The 27,405-nt window shown below is 38.6% G+C and overlaps 2 protein-coding genes across 8 annotated transcripts in view; one reads left to right on the top strand and one right to left on the bottom strand.

Annotated features, from left to right (window-relative positions):
- MTREX (Mtr4 exosome RNA helicase) overlaps positions 1-321 on the bottom strand; it is a 49,461-nt gene extending 49,140 nt beyond the window's left edge. The window contains exon 1 of the mRNA XM_087759754.1: positions 163-321. Within this exon, the coding sequence (XP_087615880.1) occupies positions 163-278 (116 nt within the window). The 5' untranslated portion in view covers positions 279-321. The remainder of the gene's footprint in view (positions 1-162) is intronic.
- A 374-nt stretch (positions 322-695) lies between these two features.
- DHX29 (DExH-box helicase 29) lies at positions 696-27,405 on the top strand. Of its 7 annotated transcripts, XM_087759789.1 has the most exons (27): positions 696-890; positions 2,950-3,023; positions 3,852-3,965; positions 4,529-4,658; positions 5,044-5,186; positions 5,819-5,944; positions 6,401-6,527; positions 6,810-6,971; positions 7,572-7,737; positions 8,819-8,942; positions 9,365-9,961; positions 10,704-10,847; positions 10,940-11,116; positions 11,724-11,864; positions 13,346-13,490; positions 13,704-13,824; positions 14,790-14,874; positions 15,489-15,577; positions 16,162-16,290; positions 17,121-17,196; positions 17,861-18,085; positions 18,992-19,128; positions 19,694-19,787; positions 20,500-20,802; positions 22,158-22,289; positions 24,442-24,538; positions 25,323-27,405. In XM_087759789.1, the coding sequence occupies exons 1-27, from the start codon at positions 713-715 to the stop codon at positions 25,376-25,378; spliced, it is 4,092 nt and encodes a 1,363-aa protein (XP_087615915.1). In that variant the 5' UTR covers positions 696-712; the 3' UTR covers positions 25,379-27,405. The 7 variants fall into 7 exon arrangements, with proteins under 7 accessions (XP_087615915.1, XP_087615916.1, XP_087615914.1 ...); XM_087759790.1 differs by lacking the exon at positions 25,323-27,405 and having other exon boundaries at positions 13,346-13,373; positions 24,442-24,615; XM_087759788.1 differs by lacking the exon at positions 25,323-27,405 and having other exon boundaries at positions 24,442-24,615.

Here is a 27,405-nt window from a genome sequence, read left to right as displayed (position 1 = left end):
GATCCCGGGAAAACGTGTCCATTTAGGCTGCACCGAATCCCCGGTCCCGGGGGGGTTCACTAGCTCAAACAAGCCGGCAGAAGGCGGGCCCGGCAGTGCGGCCAGAGACTCGGCGGCCAGAGCACCCCCAGCCCCGCTCCCCCGGCCCCACCGCGCCCTCACCCCGGTCTCCTGGCGCCCTCGGTGCTGCCCGCTTTGTTCTTCTTGGCGCCGGAGGCGGCGGCGGCCGAGTCCTCCTCGAACACGCTGAAGAGCTCGTCGCCGAACGCGTCCGCCATCTTCCCCACCGCTCCCACAATGCCTCGCGCGGCACGGCCTCCCCCCACCCCCCAGGTCCTTTCCGCCCCTACCCCGGCGCTGCACCCCGAGGAGAAACAGAGCCCCCCGCCGCCCCCAGGAGCCCCCAGCACGGCCTGATCCCGGGCCCGACCCCGATCCGATCCCACCCCGCCGGCACTGGGGCACCGTAAGCCTCCCCTCAACGCCAAGCCCTTCCCACAAGCCCCCGCGGCCGGCGGTGGCCCTTGCCCCGGAAGCTGATTTCCGCATGGCCTAGGCGGCCCAGCGGCGGCGAGCTGCGCTCCCTCGGGCGCTGACCAATGGGAGATGGAGGGCGGTGCCAAGCGGGCGGCACTGGCCAATGGGGAGGGGGGGCGGTGCCGAGCGTGGTGCCCGGATTTCGGGGGCGGCGCCGGTGCGGGCAGGGGGTGCCATGGGCGGCCGCAACAAGAAGCAGCGGGCGGGCAGCGCGGCCCACACCGCCTCGGCCGCCACCGCTGCTGCCCGGGCTCGGGCCGCTGCCGAGGCCGGCGCTGCCGCTGCTGCGGAGGCGGGGAGCCGGGCGGCGCCGCGGCCGCCGCCCGCCTCCAAGGAGCCGCGTGTCAAGCAAGGTACCGGGCCCCGCGGCGTGAGGCGGCGCGGGCCGGGGAGCCCCGGGGGCGGCTGTGCGGTGGGGAGGAAGGGTGCGGGGTCCAGGCGGCGGAGGGGTCCCCGGCAGGCCGGGAGCGCACGGAGGGGCAGCTTGGTCAGGGAGCCTCCGAGGGCGCGGCCTGCCTCTGCCGGGGGCCCCGGCCTTGCGGGAGAAGGGCTGCTAAAAGCCTTGGCATTACTGAGCGTCGGGAGAGGGACCTCAGATCCCTCCGACACAGCAGGGTCCGTCGGGCCTGGCTTTAGCCCGTCTCCCTGAGGAGACGACTCTTCTTGGTGTTGCCCTGTGGAGTTAGCTCCAAGAAGTCTGCCTTCAGATTATTGGCAGTTCTCGTGGAACAAGTGTTGGTGTGGCACTTTCCCAGGAATGAGCTTCTTTTGTAGGTGTTTATTCCATATGTGCTCCAAGCCAACATAATGTGGATTTGAGATATTTATTTTTGTGTCATAAAAAAAGTGCAGAGCAGTTCCAGGGCTGGGGGCACTTCAGCAGTGTCGGATGAGCTGAGGGATGACTATTCTGGGTGCAGCCTGAAAAACTAGTATTCTGCAGTACTGCGAGATGTCTGTTTTCAATAAACCAGCTTTACCAGAAGTAGCTCAGATACCTTGTAACAGCTTATGTTGCAGACTATAAGCAAATCATGCCCTCGCCAGGCCGTTGAGATTCCAACTTGTTAATGCCAAGTCTTGCAATCCATTAACTTAACCTTCCTGAACCTATTAATGTACTTTGCTTTTACACATTTGGGCTCTGCTAAATGTATTTTTTGTGTCTCCCACTCCTCCAAAACCATGGTGCTCAGTCCTCTTCAGAAACTATCCTGCTTCTGTCCCAGGTTGTCTCCTGTGGTGAAAAATAAGTCAGTGTAAGTGAAAAGTAAGTTAGCATAGTATAAATATTGTGTAGTTGCACAGCCTACCACTAAGTACCAGTGATTAGCTCATGAGTGCTAACTGCTCTTTGTAGCTCCTGACCAGAGGTGCCCGCTTTTTTTTCTAAAATGCGGTTACGTACACCCAGTCCTGATCTAAAAATGGGCTCTCCTAGAGCCTCTCTGCAGGCAGCCCAGCAGAGGTGAGCTGTCCAACCTGCCTGCTGGCAGGTGGAGGAGCTGGGAGGTAGTGGTGCCTCCTGGAGCATGGCGCTGCTCCCTCTGGGGTGGCACCCAGCCTCCAGGGGTGGGGAAAAGCTGTGAGGTTGCTCAGTTTCTTTTTACCTGTGCAGTAGCAGAAACAGTATGTGTGTTCTGAAAACGATGGAATCCAGCATCAAGCTGTATGTTGTGAGAAGCCAAAGCATTCTCATGACAATAGCTCTGTGAATTAATGTTTTTCTAACAGTTGCTAAATGACAAGTATTTAAGAATGACTATAGCAGATCAGACCAAAGGCCTCTGTAACCTAGTGCCTTCTCCTAGATAGGGGCCAAAAGCAGGTACCTAGGTAAATACAGGTCGGACACACAGTGATACTTCCATCCTCCACCAGTTGTGGCTTAGGGTCTTTCTGAGCCAGATGCAATGTTTTTTCAATGCCCTTCCAATGATTGATTTCTTTACTACAAAGCTATCCTGTTTGCCCTTGGACTTCAGTAAATGTCTGACATCCACAGCTTTAGTGGCAGACAGTTCTGTTATGTAGCTGTGCACTTTGTAATAAAAAAAAAAAACCCAAACCTCAATGGTCGTACTCGTTTTGAACCTGCCATTAGCTTCCCTACTTAGGACTCCTTGTTCCAGTGTTGAGAGAGAGTGAGCAGTCAATCCCATTTCCTCTCATTGTGCCACTTGGGATTTTATATTTTGTCTGCTAAGAGTCATACCTTTCTTCACTAGTCCTTGTTCAAGGGCCTTTCTGTACTGTTGATTATTATTATTGTTGTTATGTACCTTCATGGTTCTGGCAAATAAGTGTAATATGTGCTCGCACTAACCTGCATTATGTTGGGTCTGCTTTACTACTGTAAACAACGTTCTCTGTGTTCTGCTTATGTAATTGATGGTTATTTGCAATTTGCAGGTCCAAAAACTTACAGTTTTAGTTCAACAACAGATTCCAGTGTTGCTGCAAATCTAGATAAATCTGTTCTTAAGGCGAGTATCTTCTTTAGGTAAAACAACTTTGGTTTTCGTACTTTTTAGCTGAGTAAATATTTCTCCAGCCCTTCTTCAGTATTATGTTATGCAGGTAAACTGCATTCATGTATTAGACGTTGACTGTCTTGAGCTTGATGTGTTTGGGATTTTGAGTGTGCTTTAAGAAATAGGGGTAAACTAACAGGGCAAGGGAATGTCTATATTTTTTTAAGTAACAAATGATACATTGCATGCAGGACTATTAAGAGTTATGTTTGGGCTTCTCCAGTGCATATGGATTCTTTTTCATGGCAGAGGAAGAACACAGATTTTTTTTGTTTGTTTGTTTTTTTACAACCACCTCAGTAGCAATAAAAGCTTGGTTCATGTTTTAGAAATGTTAAAAATACTAAAATTATTATTTTACTAAAATTCTTTTTTTAAGCCAGGTAGGAAGGAGTGTCACAGACTGTATCTTGATGATCAAATTATTTTATACCAGTTCTTGTAAGTGGAGGAGAAAGGCCTTGTTCTTTCTGGTAGAAATTTTTTTTTTCTTACAATATTTCCCTTGACATACTAAATTTCCTTGAAGATGTAAATGGGCCTTCTCTGTAATGAGGAATGAACTCTTCTATTTCAAGTAAAAGCATATAGCTTGGAAAAGTAAAAAGAAAAAGTGTCCCTTTCGTAAGAAATGTTTATCCACTTATGGAAAGCTGGAAAAGTCAGGATCTGAATGACAGAGAGACTTCTGCATTCTTATTTCCTTAGCTGCGAAGAACATTGATATGTCATAAAAATTTATAATGTTTTACTTTGTATCAACTAATTTCCTCTGTGCAGGTAATGATAAATGGTAATTTGGAGAAAAGGATTATTGATGTAATCAATGACCATAAAAAACAAAACGATGACAAAGGAATGATTTCCAGAAGACTGACTGCTAAGAAACTACAGGTAGAGTTTAAACTGTTGTTCTCTGACCACTGTTTATTTAGAATAAACAGTTGCTTTTTTTGTCACTTATGTCATGTGTCATACTACACTTCTGCATGTAGTACAAGCCAGTGTAGTACACTTTGCAGTAGTTACACGAATGATGAGCCAGTGGAATCGACAGCTATGCTTATTACGAGAGAGATGTCTTCATGCATTCAGTAACTAAAACTGGAGTCTTCAGACAGGATAGAGGAACAGAACTTAATCCGAATGCTTTACGTCTTCTACATTTTTCATTCCATATAGCTGGAAAATTGTAAGTTTATCTTTCTAACTAGAAAACACGTTCTGTACAGAGGCTGGAATGTAGACTTACTTATACATATGCGTACATAGTTACAATAAAATTATTATAAGCTCTGTGTGCAAAACAGGATTTTCTGCTCAGCCTTCTGATATATTAATTTATGCTGTTTACCTCCATTTAATGCCAGTTATCTGATATGGGGGGAAACAGGAGTTTACAAGCCTATTAGATGGCTAGATTAAATCGTAGTATTTTCTGATGTCTGTCTTTATAGGATGTATACATGGCTTTACAAAGATTCTCTTTTAAGACTGAGCACATTGAGGAAGCAATGAAAAATACACTTTTATATGGTGGTGATCTTCACTCTGCACTTGATTGGCTTTGTTTAAACCTTCCTGACGGTGAGTATGGTGACAGAGAATTGACTACAGTTTTTAACAGAAGAGTAATGAGACTGGCTCTGGCATGGGAATGCTTCATAGTAGTAACTAAATATATTGTTTCACTAAGATCGGTAGTCATCACAGTGTTCCTTTCCTAGGTGCGCTGCTGACTGGTTCTGGGATATTTTTAGTGTATAAAGTCTTGTAGACCTCTTGTTCCTACTCTTAGAGTTTTATGTAAGTCCAAAAAGGAAATGCTCAATTATCTAAATGCTAAAGCCTAATTGTATTTCAGGCAAGCGGTTTTTGTTTTGTGTTCTTCTAGTTGGCTCTCAACACACTTTAAAAGATTTTCAGTAATTATTATTGACATAATCTGTGACATGGGTTTTTTATTTTAAAGATGCCTTGCCTGAAGGTTTTAGCCAGCAGTTTGAAGAACAGCAACAGAAACCTAGAGCAAAATTTTGTTCTCCTGTGTCACAACGTGAACCTCCACCTCGCTTACTAGATCACAAAAAGAAAGAAAATGGCCCTGAACCTAAGGTAATCTGAGAAATTAGTTTGTATTTATTGGGGGGAAGTGAGGACAGAGTTTTCTAAAATACAGAATTTGCATTGACTTCCAACACTGATGTGGAAAACTTCTGAAAATATGGTATGCTTAATAATTGTCATCCACATTATTTTAACTTCAGTGGAATGGTCACTTGAAGGTTACATTTTTTCATGTGAAGTCTAGAAGGCTCTTCATAGTTCATTTTTGTGACAAAGCATAGCCTAATTTTCTCTGGAATGGGTTCATTCTGCTTATTTACAGGTGGTGCCCTTTACGTACTTGTGTGGGTTTATGCTTGCCTGTGATTTTGATTTCTGTGGTCATTTGAGTCTTAAACCTAGAAACAGAAAAGGTTTCTTGCAAAAATGTTTGTTTGATTTTTTTTTTTTTTCCTTACAGCAGTTATAATCGTTCATGTGTTAAGATCTATATATAGAAGTATATTGTGAGATGTTTACCCTGGTTGGAGAAGTTTTCTCCATGTTTTTGTGTTATTTATGTCATATAACTTACTTCATATATAAAATCTTAAGCAATAGTTCCTAAATACTGACAGAGAAAAGCATTGATGTTTTCACTTACTGTTATCATTACTTTTAAATTTTGTTGCTCTTCCTAGGAGATGAATGTGGGGAAAGACAAAGAAGTGAGTATGAAGGAATGGATTTTGCGATATGCTGAGCAACAGAGTGATGAAGAGAAGAATGAGTCTGTGAAAGAGACAGATGAAGAAAAGTTTGATCCAGTAAGAAAGAGTAACACTTCATGGAAGTCTTTCAAAAACTGATATGTCTGGTGTATCTGCAAGTGGTGGATCTATTTGTTAAAAATTGGGGGATTGAATAGTTTGGGGTTTTTTTACGTTATCTAGTTTTATGTTTGCAGGCTACTGAAGGGGGAATGTGTTGAAACTTCTCTTTTCTGAAGTTTTTCCTTTCCTATTCTTTTGTACTGGGCTCAAAATACTGAATGCATTGTGCTGGAAAGGAAAAATTCGTGAAACACATCTCAGTGAGATTAGGAAATGACTGTCAAATTCTGAAAGGTTTTGACTGTTAGTTACCTAAAAACTAATTGTTCCTCCTTTGTGTAAGCTTGGTATAAAGGACAAAAAAAAATCCCCACTTTTTTATTACGAAGTTCATTGAAAGTGACAAGCATACAATATTCAACTTCTAATTAATAATTCTGTTTGAAATAGAATGAGAGGTATGTACATTTGGCTGCCAAGCTTTCAGAAGCAAAAGAACAAGCAAGCATCTCCAAGCAAGACAAAGACAAACAAGGCCAGAAGGTAGCACAGGAGAAAATAAGAAGAATTCAGCAAGGTAGAGCTGTGCAAATTACCTGTGTTTTATTTTGTGGCCTGCATATTTGTTAGGCAAGTAAGCCTCTGAGTCAGATTGAATTGATTTCATCATCTTGTACACCAGTTGCAGGCTTTCCTGAATCTATCCATTCCATGTGGGTCAAAATCTAAAAAGTCAGTAACATTTCACTACTTCTGTTTTTGGGAGCTCAGTATGAATTAGTATAATTGATCTTTTCTCTTTTTTAAAGAATAAATGCTCAGCAATTGGTAGGTGTAAGTTGTATTCTCTCTCTGACAGAAATGGCAATGCTTGAGGAACATCCGGTATTTAATCCGGCTATAAAGATTTCAAACCAACAACAAAATGAAAAGAAAAAAACTCCCTCACCTCAGCCTCAGGAAACCACTTTAAATTTGAGCTTGCTTGAAAAACCCGATGGTGCTGCAAAGGAAGACAAAGGTGTGTTGGAAATGGTTCAGTACAAGCTTGAAGTGTGCCACAAATTTCCAGTATTAGTTCTTGTTTTTCCTAGGTTGTATTGCATTGCAGTGCTGAGTCATCAAGCTCTGATTGTGGGAAAGGCAGGTGGACTACCTCACTGACCAAGTTGACTTTAAAGGATCTGTATTTGTTCTAGCAGATCAGTTGAAAGCTATTTTTGCCATACTGCCATGTCTAAAATTTTGATTTTTTTTTTTTTTTTTAAATTGTAGGGCTAGCTACTGTTTCCATTGTAACCCTCTCAGCTTTTTAAACTATTTTTGTTGTTTCAAGCTGTTACATTATTTTCTAATAACCAAACTTTAGTGAAAGTTCTTAAATTATCAGGTGATCAAAGATGGCAAACAAAATATTGTAATTAATTTCCTGCTAGATACTTTTGTGGGAAAAGCAGGAAGTTCTGTCATGTATCAGTACCAGTATTTCTGCAAAATGTTTCAGAAAATACTGCTCTTTAGTAAAAATACATTTGAAAAAACGGTAAAAACGTTCTTGGCTAACAAAGGAATGTAAAATTAATTTTAGGAGTCTTAAAATGTGTTTTTTCTGCTCTTGTAGTGAAAAAGAAAGAACCGCTAGATGTAAGAAACTTTGATTATAGCGCTCGAAGCTGGACTGGTAAATCTCCGAAACAATTTTTGATTGACTGGTGCAGGAAGAATTTTCCCAAGAGCCCAAATCCTGCTTTTGAAAAGGTCCCAGTTGGAAAATATTGGAAATGTAGGTATGTATTTCCTATAAACTTTACATATTTCTTTTGGTTGATTTAAAAATAAAAATGCTGGCTAATTCTGTCGTGTCATGTTGATCCAATTTATATGAATATAGTACATTTAACCCAAACTTGTTTTTTAGTCCACCAGAGAGGTATTTCACTCTGGATAGCTCTGCAAAAGTAATGCTTAGACTGGACACTATCGCAAAAATAAGATCCCAGTTAATGATCCTATAAAGAAGGGATTAGTTTTTAATTCTGTATTGCTGAATTAAAGGTTCTGAAGCGAACCTGTGAGATAAATTTGGACAATTAACTTCTGGTATTCTCATTCAAAGTAATATATGAAATCATAGGTTTTAAGCATATAAATACCAAAACCCCTTTGAGGATTGTTTAAAATAAAGTGGAAGTTAAAAATTTGTATGAAAGCTACCATAAGTTTGCAACCAAAACAGTGCAGTATCGGTGATTTTTAAATTTCTTTTAGAAAACAAGTCTGTAATGTAGTGATATAAAGTAGAATATTATCATGTACAAATAAAGCAGACACAGTATTACAAATGAGTAATGCTTCTTGAAGGAACCAAGTAAAAGAACCTGTAGCTCAAGTTAAAAGCTACTAATATACTGTTCCCCTAAGAATATGAGAAATTTGATTGCTGGTCTGACTGGCATATATCTGTTAAACAGATGTTTGCATCTCAGTAGATCGTTAACTGTCATCTCAATCTATGCTAAGTGGTTACAAGCACACAAACAAATATTTAGTCCTTCTTCCAAAGCAAACTAGCCTTAATGATGATCTGTATGTGTATAAATACTTCTGCTTTGAAGAAAATTAACACATTTGTTAAGAGAGAAAAAAAGTACAAATTCACTGCTGGAATCTGCTGCTAAAAATGTTCTAGTATTCAATCAAACCTGATCAGCTGTTTCTGTGTACAAAATATTATTGAGTAACATTAAGTTTATTTATCTCAGTTCCTCTATTTGAATTTCACTCTTACGTTTTAAAAACATTAACAGGTGTGCTATTTATATAGGTAACAAAAATTAAGAGAAATACCTGTATGAATTTGTCTTTAAGGGTCAGAATTATCAAATCATCAGATGATGTAATGGCAATGTGTCCTACAATCGTAACAGAAGATAGTATGCAAGCACAACATCTAGCTGCTACTTTGGCACTCTATCATTTAACCAAAGGACAAGTAAGATTTTCACCAATACTACTGTTCTTGTCTTGGAATCTGCCTCTACACTTGTTTGTTATAATATATGTAGTTAAATTCTAGAAACAGTTTAATGAAGTGTTTCCCGTTAAATTCTTTGCTTGTATTGCATGTTCATTTGCTTTTATCTACAATCATGCTCGTGTGGTGCAGCATGCAGGGAGGAAATTTTTGATAGTATAACTGTTCTTTAAGTGTTGTAAAGAATGCAAGCCAGTTGAAAATAAAAAGTGTATTGTTGATGTTTATATTACGGTTTTTGTAGTGTCTGTATTTAGAAATAGCTCCCTATTTCATGTTTTGTAATCTCTTTTGCCACGCAAGTTCATTTACACATAAAATATTAGTGATGCTACTAAGTAGTAAATAAAGTAATTTTTTTCTGCTTTTTCCATCTGAAGTCAGTTCATCAGTTACTGCCTCCTACCTACCGAGATGTCTGGCTAGAATGGAGGGATATTGAAAAGAAAAAGGAAGAAGACAACAAGATAGAAACCAACAAACCTCGTGATAATTTTATTGCTAGATTATTAAACAAACTCAAACAACAGCAACAGCTACAATCTGAAAACCAACCCAAAGTATCTGAGGGTCCTGAAGATTCCTGGGAAAACTTAGTTTCTGATGAGGACTTCAGCAGTCTCTCCCTTGAGACCTCAGACACAGATAATTTGGAGCCTTCAAGGATTTTGTTCAAAAAGCTGCAAAGTTCCTCCAGATACCAGAGGCTTCTGAAAGAGAGACAGGAATTACCTGTGTTTAAGCACCGATACTCGATTGTAGAAACTCTCAAAAAACATCGAGTAGTTGTTGTGGCTGGTGAAACAGGCAGTGGGAAGAGTACCCAGGTGCCCCATTTCTTGTTAGAAGACTTGTTGCTAGATGAAGGATCAAATAAATGTAATATCGTTTGCACGCAACCCCGAAGAATCTCAGCAGTGAGTCTGGCAACCAGGGTTTGTGAAGAGCTGGGCTGTGAATCAGGACCGGGAGGGAAAGTAAGATGTGTCTGAATTACTCTTTGCTAGTCTTGATCAAATACAGGGGGCTGGAATGTTGGTGCAAAGTGAAAACATTATTTGTTACACAATCAAATAATTAGATGTTATTTTCTACTGAAAAAGGCTTCTTGCTATGTCAGCTGTTTCTTACCAAATTGTCAGCTGTGAACCTTTGGGTATCTATTTATGATTTCTAAAATCCTTAGAGGGTGATTAAGAGCAAGAGTGTTTCTTCATGGGGATGGTCTAACATTGGAGCAGATTGGCCAGTGACAGTGGCATCCCTGTCATTACGGATGGAGAAAACTCCCCTCTGAGGGGAGCCCTAAGGCTCTGAGCAGTCCAGTCTGGCCTTGAGTGAGGCCCTAGTTTGAGAGAGACCCCTTCCAACATAAGTTACTTTGTTATTTGAAGAAAACCAAGGTCCTGTATGTCTTATGGTAGTCCACCTGTGCAAAAATATCTTTGTTTGCGGACTGCGAAGAACCCTGAAAAGAACACTGAGTTTACCAGGTCTTTGCTAGTCTGGAGAAACTTAGTTGTAGATTTCAGTCTATTTTCCCTTCCTAACAAAGGAAAGCGCATGTATGAAAAAACAGTGTAGCAGTCATTCATACTATTCACTGCAACTTGTGCAGTGTCTGAATCTAACAGTGCTAAAATTTCACTTCATTTTTAATATCTCTAGCTTGTATACTATTTTAAATTATTCCTATATTTTTAATATCTTTTTTAAAAGAATTCCCTGTGCGGATATCAAATTCGTATGGAATCAAGAACAGGAGAAGCCACCAGACTACTGTACTGTACAACAGGTGTCCTGCTTCGGAAACTTCAAGAAGATGGTCTTCTTTCAAGTATATCTCACGTTATTGTAGATGAGGTTATTAGCTCTTACTATTCTGCAGAAGCTATAGTTATTCTGGGCCTTGACTTGTACTAAAGCCTTACTATAGATAGTTTTTCTAATTCTAGGTACATGAAAGAAGTGTCCAGTCTGATTTCTTGCTAGTTATTCTGAAGGAGATCTTGCATAAGCGTTCAGACCTGCATCTGATTTTAATGAGTGCTACTGTAGACAGTGAGAAGTTTTCCAGCTATTTTTCACACTGTCCCATTTTAAGGATCTCGGGGAGGAGTTACCCTGTTGAGGTAGGCAAATGTTTCTTTCATTATGCAAGACACTTTGTATGCAGATATACAGTGTTTGCCTAGTTAGTGTCTGTAGGTAATACATCTACATCACTTTTTTTTCTTACCAAAAACATGTATCTTAAACATGTGTTTCAAGGACTTGTAACCCTTTTCCTTTTTTAAAAATATACAATAGCTTCAGTGCTTTGAAGTACAGGGTTGTACTGTTTTTTCTGATGGATTTATTATTGATTAAAATCAGTTCATCAGTGACACTGATTTTTCTCTGTTCAACCTAGGTAGAAAGGAAAGCATTAAAGAATTCCCCCCACACCCTTTGTCATTACACTGTTATGTATGTTTCTCATGCTGTGGTATGGTGTGGGCTGTGGTAAAGGTAATGTTAGTGATCATATGGAGAGGTGCATTAAAAAAATTGTAGCAGCTCTAAGTTTAGGTTTTGAAAAATCATAAGAAAGATCAAGTTGAAATTTGCAAGGTCTATTACAATATCAAAAGAGAATTGCATGCCCTGTTCAGCTTTGTATGTAAGCCTTAAAAACTGAAAAAGGTGCTCATTAGTGTTTGACGTGCCTTGTATTTGTTCTGTGAATTTTCACTAAAGATTTTCCATGTTGAAGACGTAATTGAAGCAACTGGCTATGTTCTGGAGAAAGACTCAGAATATTGTCAGAAGTTCTTGGAGGAGGAGGAGGAAGTAACAATAAATGTTACTAGCAAAGGAGGAAGCACTACAAAGTATCAGGTAAAACAGGCATTTCTAGTTTTGGCTTGGAAATTTTGATTTTTTTTTTTGTTACTTATTTTATCATTTTTAGTTCCTCTTATTAAATGTGATTGGATTGCATAACATCAAATATTCTTTCACATGATAAAAGACAGACAGAATGGCACTCCTACAGTGAAAACCAAACATTTATTAATGCTGCACCCTTATGTTTGTCTCTCCAACTCCTTTAGAGCTGCCTTGATTTTGCTATATTTGACATTGAGTTCTCTTGTACAGATTCCCAGCTCTAAATGTGTAAGCAGCAGCTCAGGAAAGCATTTAATTTTTTTCTCCCAAACAATTCTTTTAAGTAGCGGACCTAAGAACAGAAGAGGCAAGGTCATGTCCTTCTTATCTGGAAAAACTCCTAAGATCCTCCAACTTGGCATGCCAAATGAGATGATTTACATGAGATTATTGTGTAGAGCTTTTTGGTTTAATGGGCTGTAGTTAATCCTGTAGGTACTCTGCAGTGTCAGCTGTATGTGCTTTTGAATGAAAATTCTCAAAGGGAAGAGTATATGAATGCTATATGACTTTAGGCAACTTATGCTGTTCATCTAGACTGTATATATTTTGAGTAGATACCTGTCTACTCTGACTGGCTCTCTCAAAATCTCTGCAGGAGCATTTAGCTTGGTGAGATCAAACACTGATGCATTTCCCCCCCGCCCCGAGTGGTAGTTACCCCATACATCACAACAGCATCCTTTAGTTGAAGCCCAAGTGCTCTCCTGAGTGCTCCTCCATCTTTGTGGTTTATTTCTGCTGAGCCTTCAATACAGAAGGATACATGGTGGCAAGCTTCTTTCAGTGCACTGTTTAAATATGAAGTAATTTACAATAGTGCCACTTAACATAGCCTTATGCAAGTATGTATCTATAAGATGTTGATAAACAATTTAAATGTCTGTATGTTCTGCTAGATCTCCTTTCCTTCCCCCTTTCCTCCTGCTCCAAAACACTGCAGGAGTTGCCACTTAATTGACTCTCAACTTTCATTGCAACCATTAGTTGAGAAGGATGAGGTGTGGGACAGGAGAAAGGGGAGACTGGTTTCTTATACCCCAAAATAGGAGTTTTGAAAAAGAGTAGCCACCCTGTTATCCCATTTTGAATTGATACCAATTGTATGCCAGATATGGACCTGGGAACTGTTTTCATTTGTAAAACAGACTGTATAGTACTGCTTGCACAGACTTTAATTTTTACTTTTTTTTTTAATCTGGGATATTGTTTAACAGTAGTAGATGCCTATACACAGGTTGTGTAGGTGGCTGTGACTTAATCTAACTCACCATGATTTTGGTGGGAAGATAGTCAATTAAATGTGTCTTATCTCAATCTCTGTTTTAAGAAACCTAAATTAAGTGAATGACAAATTGACCTTCTGCTTTCTTACCTTCTTCTAAAACACTGAGAATCTAATTTTTTTTTTCCCTGCTCTTCTTTTTTAGGAGTATGTCCCAAGCCAGTCTGGATCTGGTATTGATTTGGCTCCTTACTATGCGAAGTATAGCAGTCGTACACAGCAGGCTATCTTGTATATGAACCCTTACAAGATCAACCTTGAACTTATTTTGGAGTTGCTTGCATACTTGGGTACAGTCTGCTTAAGAAGTCTATATACTTGGGGCTGTCCTTTGGACTTGCTTTCCAGTGCTTTCTGCTGATAATGAAGCACTTGACTGCATGCTTACATGAAACATCCTAAAAAACACTTACCATAGGGTCCAGAATTAGTTCTGTTCTCAAGTGAAACTGTTTGTAAATGCATGTTTGTTTTAACTATGTGCCTGTACTGTAACTTTCCAGATAGAAGTCCCCAGTTCAAGAACATTGAGGGTGCTGTGCTGATCTTTTTACCAGGCCTTGCCCATATCCAACAGCTGTATGATCTCATTTCAACTGACAGAAGATTTAACTTGCGTGACAGGTAATACGGATATTTTCTATAAAGTTAATAGTTTAACTTAATGAGTATGTTTGGGTTTTAAGGTCTGCTATTCTTGAAAAGGGAAACTGAGAGTTATACCTCTGAGCTGTTTGTGCTACAAATGTACTTTTATTATGCAAAAATGATACAAGCAAAAATGACAGGTGCTTAGGAATAGTACAGTAATAACTCTTTTTTTTTTTCTTTTGATTTTATTATTCAACAAACTTAATTAATCGCAAAGCACTTGACTACTTCTTTTACGGTTCTTAGGGTATGGAAGCTGCTATATCTGGGATATAGCTTTCTGTGGCTTACTGTTTACATGGAAGTGATTACTTCCTGAGAAGAGATCCAGAGACAGTAATCTACCAAGAGAAATGGCATAGGGTTGTAGTGACAGTTTTGAAATTTATTTTGTGACTAACTAAAAGTTAGCAACATGATGGCATAAAAAGGACATTTTCAGTCAAATTCTAAAGATTCATAGATTGACTGAGATGTCAAGGTCTAGAAGAGAAAGAAAGTACAAATTGATGTGGCTGTCTTATCTCTGAAGGCCTTTATTACTCAGGTTGAAAGTTGCATGTGTTTATAGTTCTGTGCAAAGTTTCAATAATGGTACTTGTCTTGGAAGCACAATGTAAAGAACTTGGGTTCATGGACACCTGGTTCCTGTTTTTTGCAAGACTATTGATGTAAATTAACCTGGAATTCTGCAGTAGAAGTATTTTTCCTGTATTATTACCAAATAGGGGAACAGTCCTATGAACCGATGGTGTTTATCTCTTTTTGATATTGTAAAACACTGAAGCAGACTTTTATACTTAATCATACAAAGTTTTACTCTTCCAAGTGTCCATTCTAGTTGCTTTCTCCAAACTGTTGGCATCAATCTGGTCTCATTTTTTTACTGTATCTTAATTTGATAAGTGTATATTAATTAGTTTAATTTCTTGTTCTAGGCACAGGTTGATAGCTTTGCATTCTGTTCTTTCAACTCAAGATCAAGCAGCTGCATTTACAATACCTCCTCTTGGTATTAGAAAGGTATGATACATTTAGAATGGCAAAGTTCACCACTGAAAGGAGAAACTTTCTGTGGGTGCAACTCTGAATTGTTTTAAATCATACAGAATTACACAACAACTAGTTGTTCCTGGAATTTTCTTGCTGCAAAGAAACAATTCTTCTAATTTGGTGCTCTGTAACAGATAGAAACTAGCCTGCTGTGAAAACTTTGACAGTAATCAGACAAATTTTTAAACCTAATATATTTTTTTAAGAGCTTCTTTAATTGTTGCTTTACTGTATTTTAACTATTGTGAACCAGTAACCGTAGCTTTTATTTGGGAAAATAGTATTTTACTTACTGCCAAACTGTTTAATTAAAAGTTGACCAATTTTGGCAGGTACTAGCTAGTAATTTTGATAGATGGAAAAGTGAATGTGAAATTCTCATGTAACTTTTGATTCCTCAGTAATTGGGGAAGACTAAACCATTTTCCAAGTCGTGTAGCTTTTAATGCTTTGTTAGATGATTTAAGGAAACATTTCTGGGTAAAAAAACTTTAACCAAACTTATTCTATAATATTGATTAAAAGGATGAAAACTCTTAGACATTCCATAATTCTTTTATTTATGTTCTGTTCCTTCTTTTCAGATTGTTTTGGCAACCAATATAGCAGAGACAGGTATCACAATACCAGATGTTGTCTTTGTAATTGATACTGGAAGAACAAAAGAAAATAGGTGAGAGTTTAAATTTCATCAATCACAATGTGATTACTATAAATATTAGGAGGCTGGTACTGCAAGAACTTTGTAGTATCCTTATTAAACTACAGTTCTGCACAAAAAAATGTGCTGAGCTCGTTGAACAGCTTGCGGTTTAGGTACAAGTTTGAGATTAATCGTTGGATTTTCAAGTGGTGTGAAGAACAAGGGGAGTTGTTCCTAGATATGGAGAATTATGATTAAGTACTAGTTTAAAAATAAAGTAGATTCTTTTTATACTATCTCAGTTCTTAGAAGTTATTTTTTGTCCATTTTAAATATGAAAAGCCCTACAGAATTTGTTGGAACAATTCTGAATTGCCAGGGAGATGAACTAATATAATAGCTCTTTCATTTTCCAATTTTTACGCTTTCATTAGTGAATTGTATCCAGGGTTCTATGATATACAGTTTCCCCCAAGTATGATTAGTTTTCAAAACTAAATATAATATTTTCAAATAAATACTATCTAGATAAACTATCAATATGCTGGTATGTAAGTAAACATCAGAATTTTAATCCTGGAATCTGAATGGGCACTTGCTTTACAATTTTTAAGGTATCATGAAAGTAGTCAGATGAGTTCCCTGGAGGAGACCTTTGTTAGTAAAGCTAGTGCTCTGCAGCGACAAGGAAGAGCTGGACGTGTTAGGGATGGATTCTGCTTCCGAATGTACACAAGAGACAGGTACTGTAAACTTAGTTAGCAAGATTTTGTAAATCACATAGATGTCTTTATTTTTTTTCCTGTGCAAAACCAAGAAGTCTTGTTGAAATTCACTGTAATTACTGCAAACTGGGAAGAGATAAATTTTAATATTGTATGAATAAAGTGTTATAATACCCTTTTTGTTTCATGATTTTAAAGTTTAATTTTATTCTTAGTATCTCTATAATGTTCTGGAAAAAAAAACATAATTAAAGGAAAAGTGCAGCACCAAGGAATCGTAGAAGATCAGTTTTTAACAACATCTGCAGCGCTGCATGAAATGTACACAAACCTTACCTCCTGAACTTTGAATTTTTTATCAAACAAATCCGTAGGTTTCTGAAGAGGTATCTCTATGGATAAGAGATGGGGAAAATAACAGATTATATAGCCCTGCAGAATTAGTTTCTGTTACTGCAGTGGAATAACATTTTCCTGCATGTCTGAAAGTCTGAAGCAACTTTCAGCTGAGAAACAGCTAAAGTAAAAGTATTTTGAAATAACCAATGAAGTGTGCCTTTTAGCCACATGCAAGACTTCCCCTTTGAGAGCTATGCATTGTAAGAATTTGTTTACGAAATCGGGTCTTACTGCCTTTCCCTCTCTTTCACTAAAACTCTTGCTTTCCAAGTTACCACACAGACCTTAATTCAAAGGATGAACAGTTTACCCATGCATTAAAACATGTTACTCCAACCCCTTGCTCCTTAAAAGAACATCTGCAAAGAATGAACATGTGAAACCTGAGTTTGTAAGTTAAATTTAAAGATGAAATTGAATAACTGATTCTGTGTTTTATGATGTTGCAGGTTTGAAAGTTTCATGGAATATTCTGTTCCAGAAATATTGCGTGTGCCTTTGGAGGAATTATGCCTTCATATTATGGTATGGCTTTGGTTTTAGAATTACTGACCTTGTTAGCTAAAAACACTACATGTGCATTTGGAGGAATTACACCTTCATACTATCATGTGGTTTTGGTTTTGGAATTACTGACCTTGTTAGCTAAAAAGGTTTGCTAGGACAGCCCTAATCTAATGTAGTCAGTGGGGCTTCTCCCACCAGGGCAGGGGGGAGCCTGATACCTGTGTGTTGGAAAATCCAGAGCATGCTGCTTAGTGAGAATAGCATACTATACTATTGCAGTTTACCTCAGAGTGACAATTCAAACTGATTTCTGCTTAAGGAAGCAATTCCATTCCCTCTCTCCCCATCCTGAGTAAGTAGGATATGCATGAGAAAACTAGCAAGCTGGCAAATTAGTGCCAGATTGAACTGCATCTCTTCAGGTTTGAGAGTCTCCTGCTCATCTGTGACCATTGGTAACGTGCTTCTCTGATCAGTGGTCATGCCATATGAAGTCCTTCCAAACAATGGAGTATTGTTAGTCTAATGTGGGGCATGTCTGCATTCTGGGAGGCTGGTTTAGAGGGCAGGGAATGTGGGCTTTTGATTGCAAGAACAGCTTTCCAGTTTCCTTTGTAGCTACCATAAAAGTTTGTTGTAATAATTTTTTTTATATTGAAATATATGCCCACTTACTCCACAGAAATGCAATCTTGGCTCTCCTGAAGATTTCCTTTCCAGAGCATTAGATCCACCACAGCAGCAAGTAATTGGTAATGCAATGAACCTGTTGAGGAAGATTGGGGCTTGTTTGTTAAACGAGCCCAGGCTGACTCCATTGGGCCAGCACCTTGCAGCCCTTCCTGTCAATGTAAAGATTGGCAAAATGCTTATATTTGGTGCTATATTTGGCTGCTTGGATCCTGTGGTGAGTAAAAAAAAAAAAATTCTACCTAAATTTTAAAAATATATAAATAGTTAACTCTTTAAAATTAATCTGATTTCTTGGTATTTTTAAGGATGGTATTTTTAAAGGATAATGCAAGAAGTTAAAAATGTTTATTTTCAGTTGAGGGCACCTGGACATCATGGAGGGGAACAATCTAAGTATTCTTTACAGTTGGACTCGATCTTAAAGGTCGTTTCCAACCTACATGATTCCATGATTCTAAACTCCTAGGTACTAATCACAAGGCGATAGTGAGACTTGGTCTCCAGTTCTGTCTGTTACAGTCCCAGGGAGTATGACAGTTACAGAAAAAGTTCTCTTAACATGTGAGTTAGACCAATCTGGATTACCTCCCAGTTCGTGGGCCAAGAACATGCTGATGTAAAGTTATTGCAAATTAATTGATGTGGTAACTTATGTGAAGACTGTAGCATAGTTTACACTTTCACCTAATCTATTTAATTGACTGCAAATTAGGAGGAAGCATGGGTATGTTAGTTGCTGAAAACTGAAAGTTAAAAGTCTTTGTTCTCTCAATATCTCCTGTTAGTGTTGTTTAATCTAAAGCAGTTGTTTCATCTGACCTTCACTGTATCATATCGGGTATTGCTCTGTCATTTGACAAACCATTTCATGTGAATTTTGAGATTTAATATTTTTTATCAGTGTATATAAGGCACTATGTAAACAACGTCTTTAATATAAGTAGGTTCTGAATTCTATGTAAGAAATTCTTATGGTGATAAGTTTTCCTTGAGACTTAGCAGAAGATAAAATCAAGTATCATTAAATATTACTGTAAAAGAAAATTTAAAGCTATTTGTATGATAAACCTGAAGCTTATAATTAAATACTCTTAAGTGGTGTGTACTTTACTGATTGCAGGCAACTCTGGCTGCTGTTATGACAGAAAAATCCCCATTTACTACACCAATTGGTCGAAAAGATGAAGCAGATCTTGCAAAATCATCTCTAGCAATGGCAGTTTCAGACCATATAACGATCTACAATGCTTATCTGGGGTAAATGATAATTCTCCTGTGCTTATAGCTAGATGCAGATAACACTTAAGTAATGTAGTTCTGTAAAGAATCCTTAAGTATCTTCTCTTGAATTGCTTGCACCTGAAGTTTTTCTCTTCAGAATAACAATAAATTGCTAAATACTGTAACACAAAAGGATAGCTTGCTTAGTACCTTATTCTATATGCTGACCTGGATATTTTGTATTTGAGAAAGTACAAATGTATATATTATGACATACGCACTTTTTTCTTTTTAGGATATTATCACTAAGTCTCAGAAACCACACCTGAATTTTGTTTCAACTGTCAAGATAGACCGTGTGTAATTTTTGAGAGAAAATTGCCTTGTATTTTTGTTAGTATCCGTCAAATTTATGTTACAGGCATGTTCTCCGAGTGCTCTTAGACCAGCAGCATTCATCTTTTAGTGCCACTTATTTCTAGTTTTGAGTGGAGAATGCTGACCAAAACACAGTATTGCCTTTTAACTTACTACCACTTTCATATTGTTGTACTCTTGATGTGATTCTTCTTGCTGTAGTAAGACAGGATTTTTTCCTTAGGTGGAAAAGGGCTCGACAAGAAGGGGGGTATCGTGCTGAAATGACTTACTGCAGAAGAAATTTCCTTAATAGGACTTCACTGTTAACTCTGGAGGTAAACCAAATAATTATGCTCTGCATTCAAATGTTATTTGTTAAAATTACCCTCTGAAAGTGTCATGCCCTTCTAAAGAGGTGATATATCACAGTTACTAGTTAGACAAGACAAAAACAAGTGGAATGCTAGGGACCCTCAATTGAGGTAGCTGTGTCTGCGTTTGAGTTTTGATATGCACACTTTGTTGTTATACATCTTTACAGTCACTGCCATTGGAGAAGCTAGTCCTTACTTCCATTAGAGAATCAAAACTTATGAATTAAAATATTTAGTGTTATTCTTGATATCTAAGAACAGGTCTGTTAACAGTTAGTTTGAAAGATGAGCCACAAACTTATGTAAATGGCCTTTTATTTTTGGTGAGAAAATGTTGTAAGTGGTCTTTCCCACGTAAGCTTGGGTGACTGAGCTCTCCTAAGCAGAAGTGGATCTTTGATGCAAATGTATCTTTTTATTTTAACTACAGGTGAGAGATTTAGTATTTGCAGTATATATAGTACCAGATATCTAATCCTATGTTCCAGGTAATGTTTTTCTCATAGAAACAGCCAATATTCCAAAGTGGTTGTGGAAAATACAAGTGTTTTTCTAGTAAGAGATTTTCCCCTGGAGAGCATGAATATTTGGGATGGAGCATCATTGCAAGCTGATGGAGTGGAGTATGTACCTTTCTAAATTCCGAGTTTTACTAATACCTAACTCATTTCAGGATGTGAAGCAAGAACTCATAAGGGTGGTTAGAGCAGCAGGGTTCACAGCACCTGCAACACAAAGTGGATGGGATGGAAATGGAGCCACACAATCCCTTTCTCTCCATGAAATAGCTCTTCTTAAAGCTGTGTTGACTGCAGGACTGTATGACAACGTAGGAAAAATAATATATACAAAGTCTGTGGATATTACAGAGAAGCTGGCTTGCATGGTAGAAACTGCTCAGGGTAAAGCACAAGTGCATCCCTCCTCTGTAAATCGAGACTTACAGACATACGGATGGCTCCTTTACCAGGAGAAGGTAAGTGAAAATAGTGAATGTAGCTGATAGTTTGTGTAAAGGTGGAGTTATGCCTCTAATATTAAATAACATACAGCAGTGTAAAGTATATCTGAATGTCTTGTTCATCTTAAGAGTCTTTAGCGTCTAAAGTCCATAAAACCAGTCAACTGAGTGCTGAAGAAATTAAGGCTGAATATCCTGAATAAATCTGTTCATGGTGAAACAGGTAGCTATAAATGAAAGTACCTTTCTGTCATTAACTTAATAGTATCACTGACTTCTTTTAATACAGTGCTGTTGATTTTAATATGATCACTTTAAGCATTAATGTGTAGTAGTAACACTTCAAAGTGTGCTTTTTCTTTTTTACTGTTCTAAGCAGACTCTAAGGTTTTGAAACTTGGTACAGGTCTTGCATATCCCCAATAGCAGTTTAAAATTAAATAGCCGATTCTGTAATTGACTGCTGAACTTCGTAAATGAATTGCATTTTTTTTCTCTCTGTCACTTTTTCCCCTTTGCAACTGAAAATTTTGTCAGCTATCTGCTAAATTCAAGTGTTTATATTTAGTTACACTTGTAGTACAACAAAATCTTAACAGCAGTTGCTTAATGGCCAACTTTGCTGTAGAAAGGCAGGAAATTACATTAGCCTTCTTAATGTGTATGAAGTGATAGTATTTTTTGGAGACCTGAAAATATTTCCTGCCCCCAAGAACCTTGTAGTGTAAGGGCAAGACAGCAGCTAAGGTAGGGAAGTTGTTCCATGAACAGTGGAACAAAGCCTGCACTTCTGTGTGAAGATGCACTCTTTGTTTCCTTTCCTCCCACTACAACTCCGTCCCATCCCATTCCGTCTCTATCTGTGAGAGGCTCCAAAGCCAGAAGTAGCATATGCCGAGCCCCATAGTTTGCTCTGTGTATGTGTCTATACATGTGCCCACATTTATGCACGTATGCGTGTGCATATGGGGATATATTGATAAACCAGCTGCTGGTAAGAAGAGTGTATAACAGAAGAGTTTTACCTGCCTTTTACTTCAGTAGGTTTATTAATTTTGATGTCTCTTCTCTGAACAGCACTAGGCTAACATTATCTTTCTGTTTGAATTTTAACAAGAAAACTGTGGCTTTAGTTAATTTCCTGGTAGCGTATAAGCCTGTCACTTACTTAGAGGTGATGGATCTTACGTGGTCTAGGGCAGACAAATTGCCCTTGGTTGTTCTGTGTATAATGGCTGGTGTTGATTGGATCTTAAAAGGAAAAAAGTGTGGTTTTTGCTTTTAAAAGTAGCAGTCAAATTTGGTGTTACAGATTTTATGTGGTTTGGGGTTTTTTGTTTGTTTTAATGCTTGTGTTTGTTTATATGCAGGTGAGGTATACTAAGGTGTATTTGAGAGAGACTACTTTAATATCGCCCTTTCCCATTTTGCTTTTTGGTGGGGATATAGAAGTCCAGCATCGGGAGCGTCTCCTGACAGTTGATGGGTGGATCCATTTTCAGGTGTGTTGGAGTGATAACTACCTTTTGTTGTTCCACAGGCTTTTGTTATACAGTTGATGTACAAGCTTAACTCAGAGCACCATATATGTGGGATGAAGACAAGAGGGAAGAAGGAAGAAGAAAATTAAGGGGAATTATGGGAAATTTTATATACATGTAATGAAATCTTAGCAAATCACACTTGAAAGAATAAGCTTGTAATATGTGGCTTGTAGCAAATCAGTTCCCTCTCTCTTCATGAAGAAAGTTGGTGTTCTTTCAGAAAAGGTATTGGAAATGACACAGACTAAACCTTGGTTTATAGAGCTTGTAATGAAAGCAGACGAGTGTGCTATTTTATATCACCCTTTCCTACAATCTTATAGTCATGTAAGTACATATTTACCTTTAAAATATTATTTATTTTGCTTTATAGCCCAAACAGAATTATTTGGGAAAGAAAAAACTCCAAATGGAACGTAACCGTTTGCTTGGATTTGGGGTGTTTGGTTTTTTGTTTGTTCATTTTCTTTCCAAGTCAAAAAGTTTTTTATTTTTTGTGGTTTAACCCCACCTGGCAAATAAGTACCATGCAGCTGCTTGCTCACTCCCCCCCAGTGGGATGGGGGAGAGAATCAGAAGGATAAAAGTGAGAAAACTCGTGGGTTGAGATAAAGACAGTTTAATAGGTAAAGCAAAAGCTGCATGTGAAAGCAAAGCAAGGAATTCATTCACTGCTTCCCATCGGCAGGCAGGTGTTCAGCCATCCTCAGGAAAGCAGGGCTCCATCACATGTAACAGTTACTTGGGAAGACAAACGCCATCACTCCGAATGTCCCCTTCTTCCTTCTTCTTCCCCCCCGTTTTATATGCTGAGCATGACGCCATATGGTGTGGGATATCCCTTTGGTCACGTGGGGTCAGCTGTCCCAGCTGTGTCCCCTCCCAGCTTCTTGTGCACCCCCAGCCTCCTCACTGGTGGGGTGGGGTGAGAAGCAGAAAAGGCCTTGACTCTGTGTAGGCACTGCTCAGCAGTAACTAGAACCTCCCTGTATTATCAACACTGTTCTCAGCACAAATCCAAAACACAGTCTCACACTAGCTACTATGAAGAAAATTAACTCTATTTTCTATGAAGAAAATTAACTCTACCCCAGCCAAAACCAGCACAGCTGGGAATGGGAAAACTGAGTGTGCTTTCTTAGCTTTCAGACAAAATTAAAACAGGTGACATGCCAAAATCCTCTGTAAGTTCTGCTAAATGGCAAACACTGGCTTTTGCTAGCTTGCCAGCTACTTGGTTAAAACCTTCTGTGGTCCTGTGGCCCCTCTGTTATGCTCAAGGAAGACTATAAGCTACAAAACATTTTAGTTTTTTGCACTCTGCTGATGCAAGCAAGCAACCATCTAATTGAATTCACTGATTATCATGAATATGAAATGCAGATCCCTTGTGGGTTTGTTGGAGAATTTTTACGGTCCCTGCGTGGCTACAGGTTGTGGGGGTTTCTGGGCTGCTTACATCTTGTAGTGTATTTCAGAATTTCTATTTTTCTACTGAGATGCTAAGCAGAATATGTTGCATTTTGTGCCTTTTCCATAATAGCTACTTATTGTACCACAGGCACTATATAAATGAAAAAAAGACCAGAATAGGGAGGGAGGGATAAAATGAAAGATTCCTGGAAAAGGCTTCAGCTTTAGATATACAAATTCCTAGTGAGATTTAGTAGAGGTTTGTGATTGCTTTCTCAGGAGGCCAGGCAGACCTCCTGAGACGGAAATGTGTAGATATTTTATTTCAGGTATAAATTAATTTGTACTTTTATACCTTGGGAAAAAGCAATTAGAGTAAGTAGGATATTGATAAACTAATAATTTCACTATATGCTGCTTGTTCATATGTGTGGGAACATATTCTGAGTTACCCATCTGAGCTGCTGTTCTTTAGGCTGTGATGCTACAAACAACAGATGCTTAAGGATAGGAAGGCATAATGTAAGCCCAGTCATTTCATGAGTACACTATCAATGTGCTTAATATTATGCATATGCATCATGTCTGCAGGAGTCTTGTTACAAACTTCTATTTATATGTAAGGTACTCTTTTAATCTATATTTTGGTATAAGACGTTTGAGTAATGCAAATGTTTGTCTTCTCTGTTCTTTATAGGCTCCTGTAAAGATAGCAGTAATTTTCAAACAGCTGAGAGTTCTTATTGAGTCTGTTTTGAAGAAGAAGCTTGAAAATCCTAAAATGTCACTTGAAGGTAACTTTATTACTGCATTGCTGACACTACTATTTGTTAAATGGACCTTGTGGCAAATCTGAGGAAGCCTTAGTACACTACACCCTCACCCGATAGGGTTAGTGTGACTTGAATATCATTCTGTTATGTTGAGAAACATCCAAAAAGTCATTACTAATCCTACGTATATTACGTGGCTCACCTCAGGTGTATGAGGATCTGCACAACTGCTGCTCTAAAGATATCCCTGATACCACTACCTTGAATGTTGTTAGTAATGATGAGGTATGCATCTCAAAACAGAAGTAAGATAGATTGTGTGTGGTGAACCTCAGACATGGAAGAATTTTAAGTGTTCTGCAAGTTGTCTTACAATTTAGGTTAATGATGGGGAACTACATGTTGGCTGCCAAAGTAAGGGAGCACAATTTAAACTTTGAACACTGAATGTTCAGAAGAATAGTGTAGGTGGGGGGGGGGGGGGGGAAGGGAGTTCCAGTATGCTAATATATCTGTAGTTAACCCATCACTGTCTCAGACTCATTTGTGAAATACTGAAATGGCCACAACAAGCTCATTGAGTAATTTTATAAACTTTCTAATGATGTGCTGTGGACATACTGTTTGCCCTTTTGCTTCGCAAATGGGAATCACTTGTCTTGCTTTAGAGTCTAGAGTTTATAGCCTAAAACATTAAGATTTTAAGTTGCTGAGAGCTAGCCTTGTCTTCTGATTTTCTTGGGTTTTGGGAATCGGTTTTTAAGCTCGCTCTTTTTGCACCCACTGTGTTTGTTTTCTTTCCTAGATGACAAGGTCTTACACATCATCAAAGAACTGATAAAAACGGAGAATGGAAACTGAAACCAGAAATCAGTAACAAACCAGAGCTTCAGTAATGGCAGGGGAAATGTGTGCTCCAATGTTAACTGAAAGCATTTAAATGCTTAGTGTGGTTGATACTAGCCATGATGTGGGAAGACTGCATGATTTTGCATAGAATTTACTTTTCTCTATATCATTTTTAAAGACGAACATTGAATACGTTTAGCCTTTACAATACATTTGGTGCCATTTGTCTGACTGTATGAATGATGGATGGAAGCAGTTTCTTTTCGATATAAACATGGCTGTGGCCAATTCGTCTTTTTAATGTACTAATCATACTATCACTGGTGGTGCAGACTGTAGTAATGATTAAAGATTGGGTCCTGAATCTCAGCTGAGTAGAATTCCATTAGATGTGTGCAAACAGAAGACAAACATTTCTTATGTGGGTTTCCTAAGTGGTCATTTTCTTTTGATCTATGAATTTACAGTATTAAAGCAATACATCTTATAGAGGTCTTCATTTTTCTGTACGGTTTACATTAAGAAGTTGCTTGAGAAGATAGTATGGACTGCTGTGATGTGGTGCTCAGCTAGACAGGTGCACTGACCAGCAGCCCCTCCCCATCCTCTGCCTTTTCTCACACTTGTTCCACCCTGTTCACCCTGATCCTTGTCTCTCCCTGCTACTGTAATAAGTTTTGCTGTCCCTTTAATATGTTGAGTTTTGCACAGTTCTGCAAGCCCCCTCAAATGATGATGATGATGATCATGTTTTTCCCCCTTTATTGGTCAAAGTTCAGGCTAACCCTCTTCAAGGCTATACCAGCACAGTTCCTTTAATAGCTCATCAATCAGTGGCTGAAGCCTTCTGGTCTTCATTATTCTCTCTTATCACTTGCTCCTTAATGTTTGTGTGTCTGTGTGTTCCTTTGTTTCTTATTTCTTTTATACTGAATACTCCTTAGCCAGATCACTTAATGAACCAGATGGTCTTACAGACTTCATACAGCAACAGTTAATAGTGTAGAGGAAGGGCACTGAGGAAAATGCAGGAAAATGCAAAATACAGGGAGCTATCCAGTTAGATTACCATAGCAGAACTGGTAATTCGTTCTAAGAAAGAAACATAAGCTGAAAGTACACCAGCTTGTGCATATTACCCTACACTCAATTCTGGAAGAGGCAAGTTTTCCTAATAGTAGTTTGCTAAGAACTCTGAGGGAAAAGTGATCACATCTGTTATCCTTTTATTAATTGTGATAAACTAGTGGTAGTCCTGGTTTCCTAGAAAAGCTAAGAAGTGCTTTTTTTTTTTAAAAAATTCCAAAGTATACCAGATTTATGCAAGGAAGCATTTAAACACTTAAATTTTGATATTAAGACCTCGATTTTGCACCCTGTATTCCCAGACACATTCCTCTTTCATGTCAGAGGCACAGGAATATAAACCTGCAAACTACGTTCCTTGAAGAGAAAAATTAAATTTGTACCCTGAACAATTTCCTAGGTTTTCTTCTAGTTGAGGTATCTTATTTGCATCCTTTGGAAACATGAATTGGAAATACATTTTGGTAATTCAACAACTAACACGCTCCTGTTTCTTTCAGATTTGAATTTTGCATATCAGTTGTTGCTTTTAAATGGCTAAAGCCTAGTGAAAGAGTTAATTGTCCTTGAGTTCTTCTCTGTTATTTAACTGTGATGAATAGAGAGGTTTTGTTCCATGTATGTATGGTAATGTTGAAACTCGGAGGCATTCTTTGTGTTCCTCTAGCATGCCCTGCTTTGTAATCTTTTAAAGAAATAGCTTCTTTCAATTGTTATTAAGGGGATATATTGTAATAACTTGCACGCTCTCCTGAGTGAGCAACAGTTTTCTGCAAAACAAATGAAACAGGTCACACTGTGGTGTACAGATAAGCACAGTTATGTTAAAATTAAAAACAAACAAAAAACAAAGACTACAGTGGCTTTCTGCTTCTGCAGTGTATGTGAGCAACTTCTGTGCCTGTGTTCTTCTGGGTGGATGAACTTTCTCTTTTGTTCTATTTATTTAATAA

The sequence above is a fragment of the Nipponia nippon genome, unplaced genomic scaffold, assembly GCF_047370975.1.
Source record: "Nipponia nippon isolate SJK-2023a ecotype South Korea unplaced genomic scaffold, ASM4737097v1 scaffold_20, whole genome shotgun sequence".
Taxonomy (NCBI): Eukaryota; Metazoa; Chordata; class Aves; order Pelecaniformes; family Threskiornithidae; genus Nipponia; species Nipponia nippon.
This window is presented reverse-complemented; position numbering and strand designations above follow the sequence as displayed.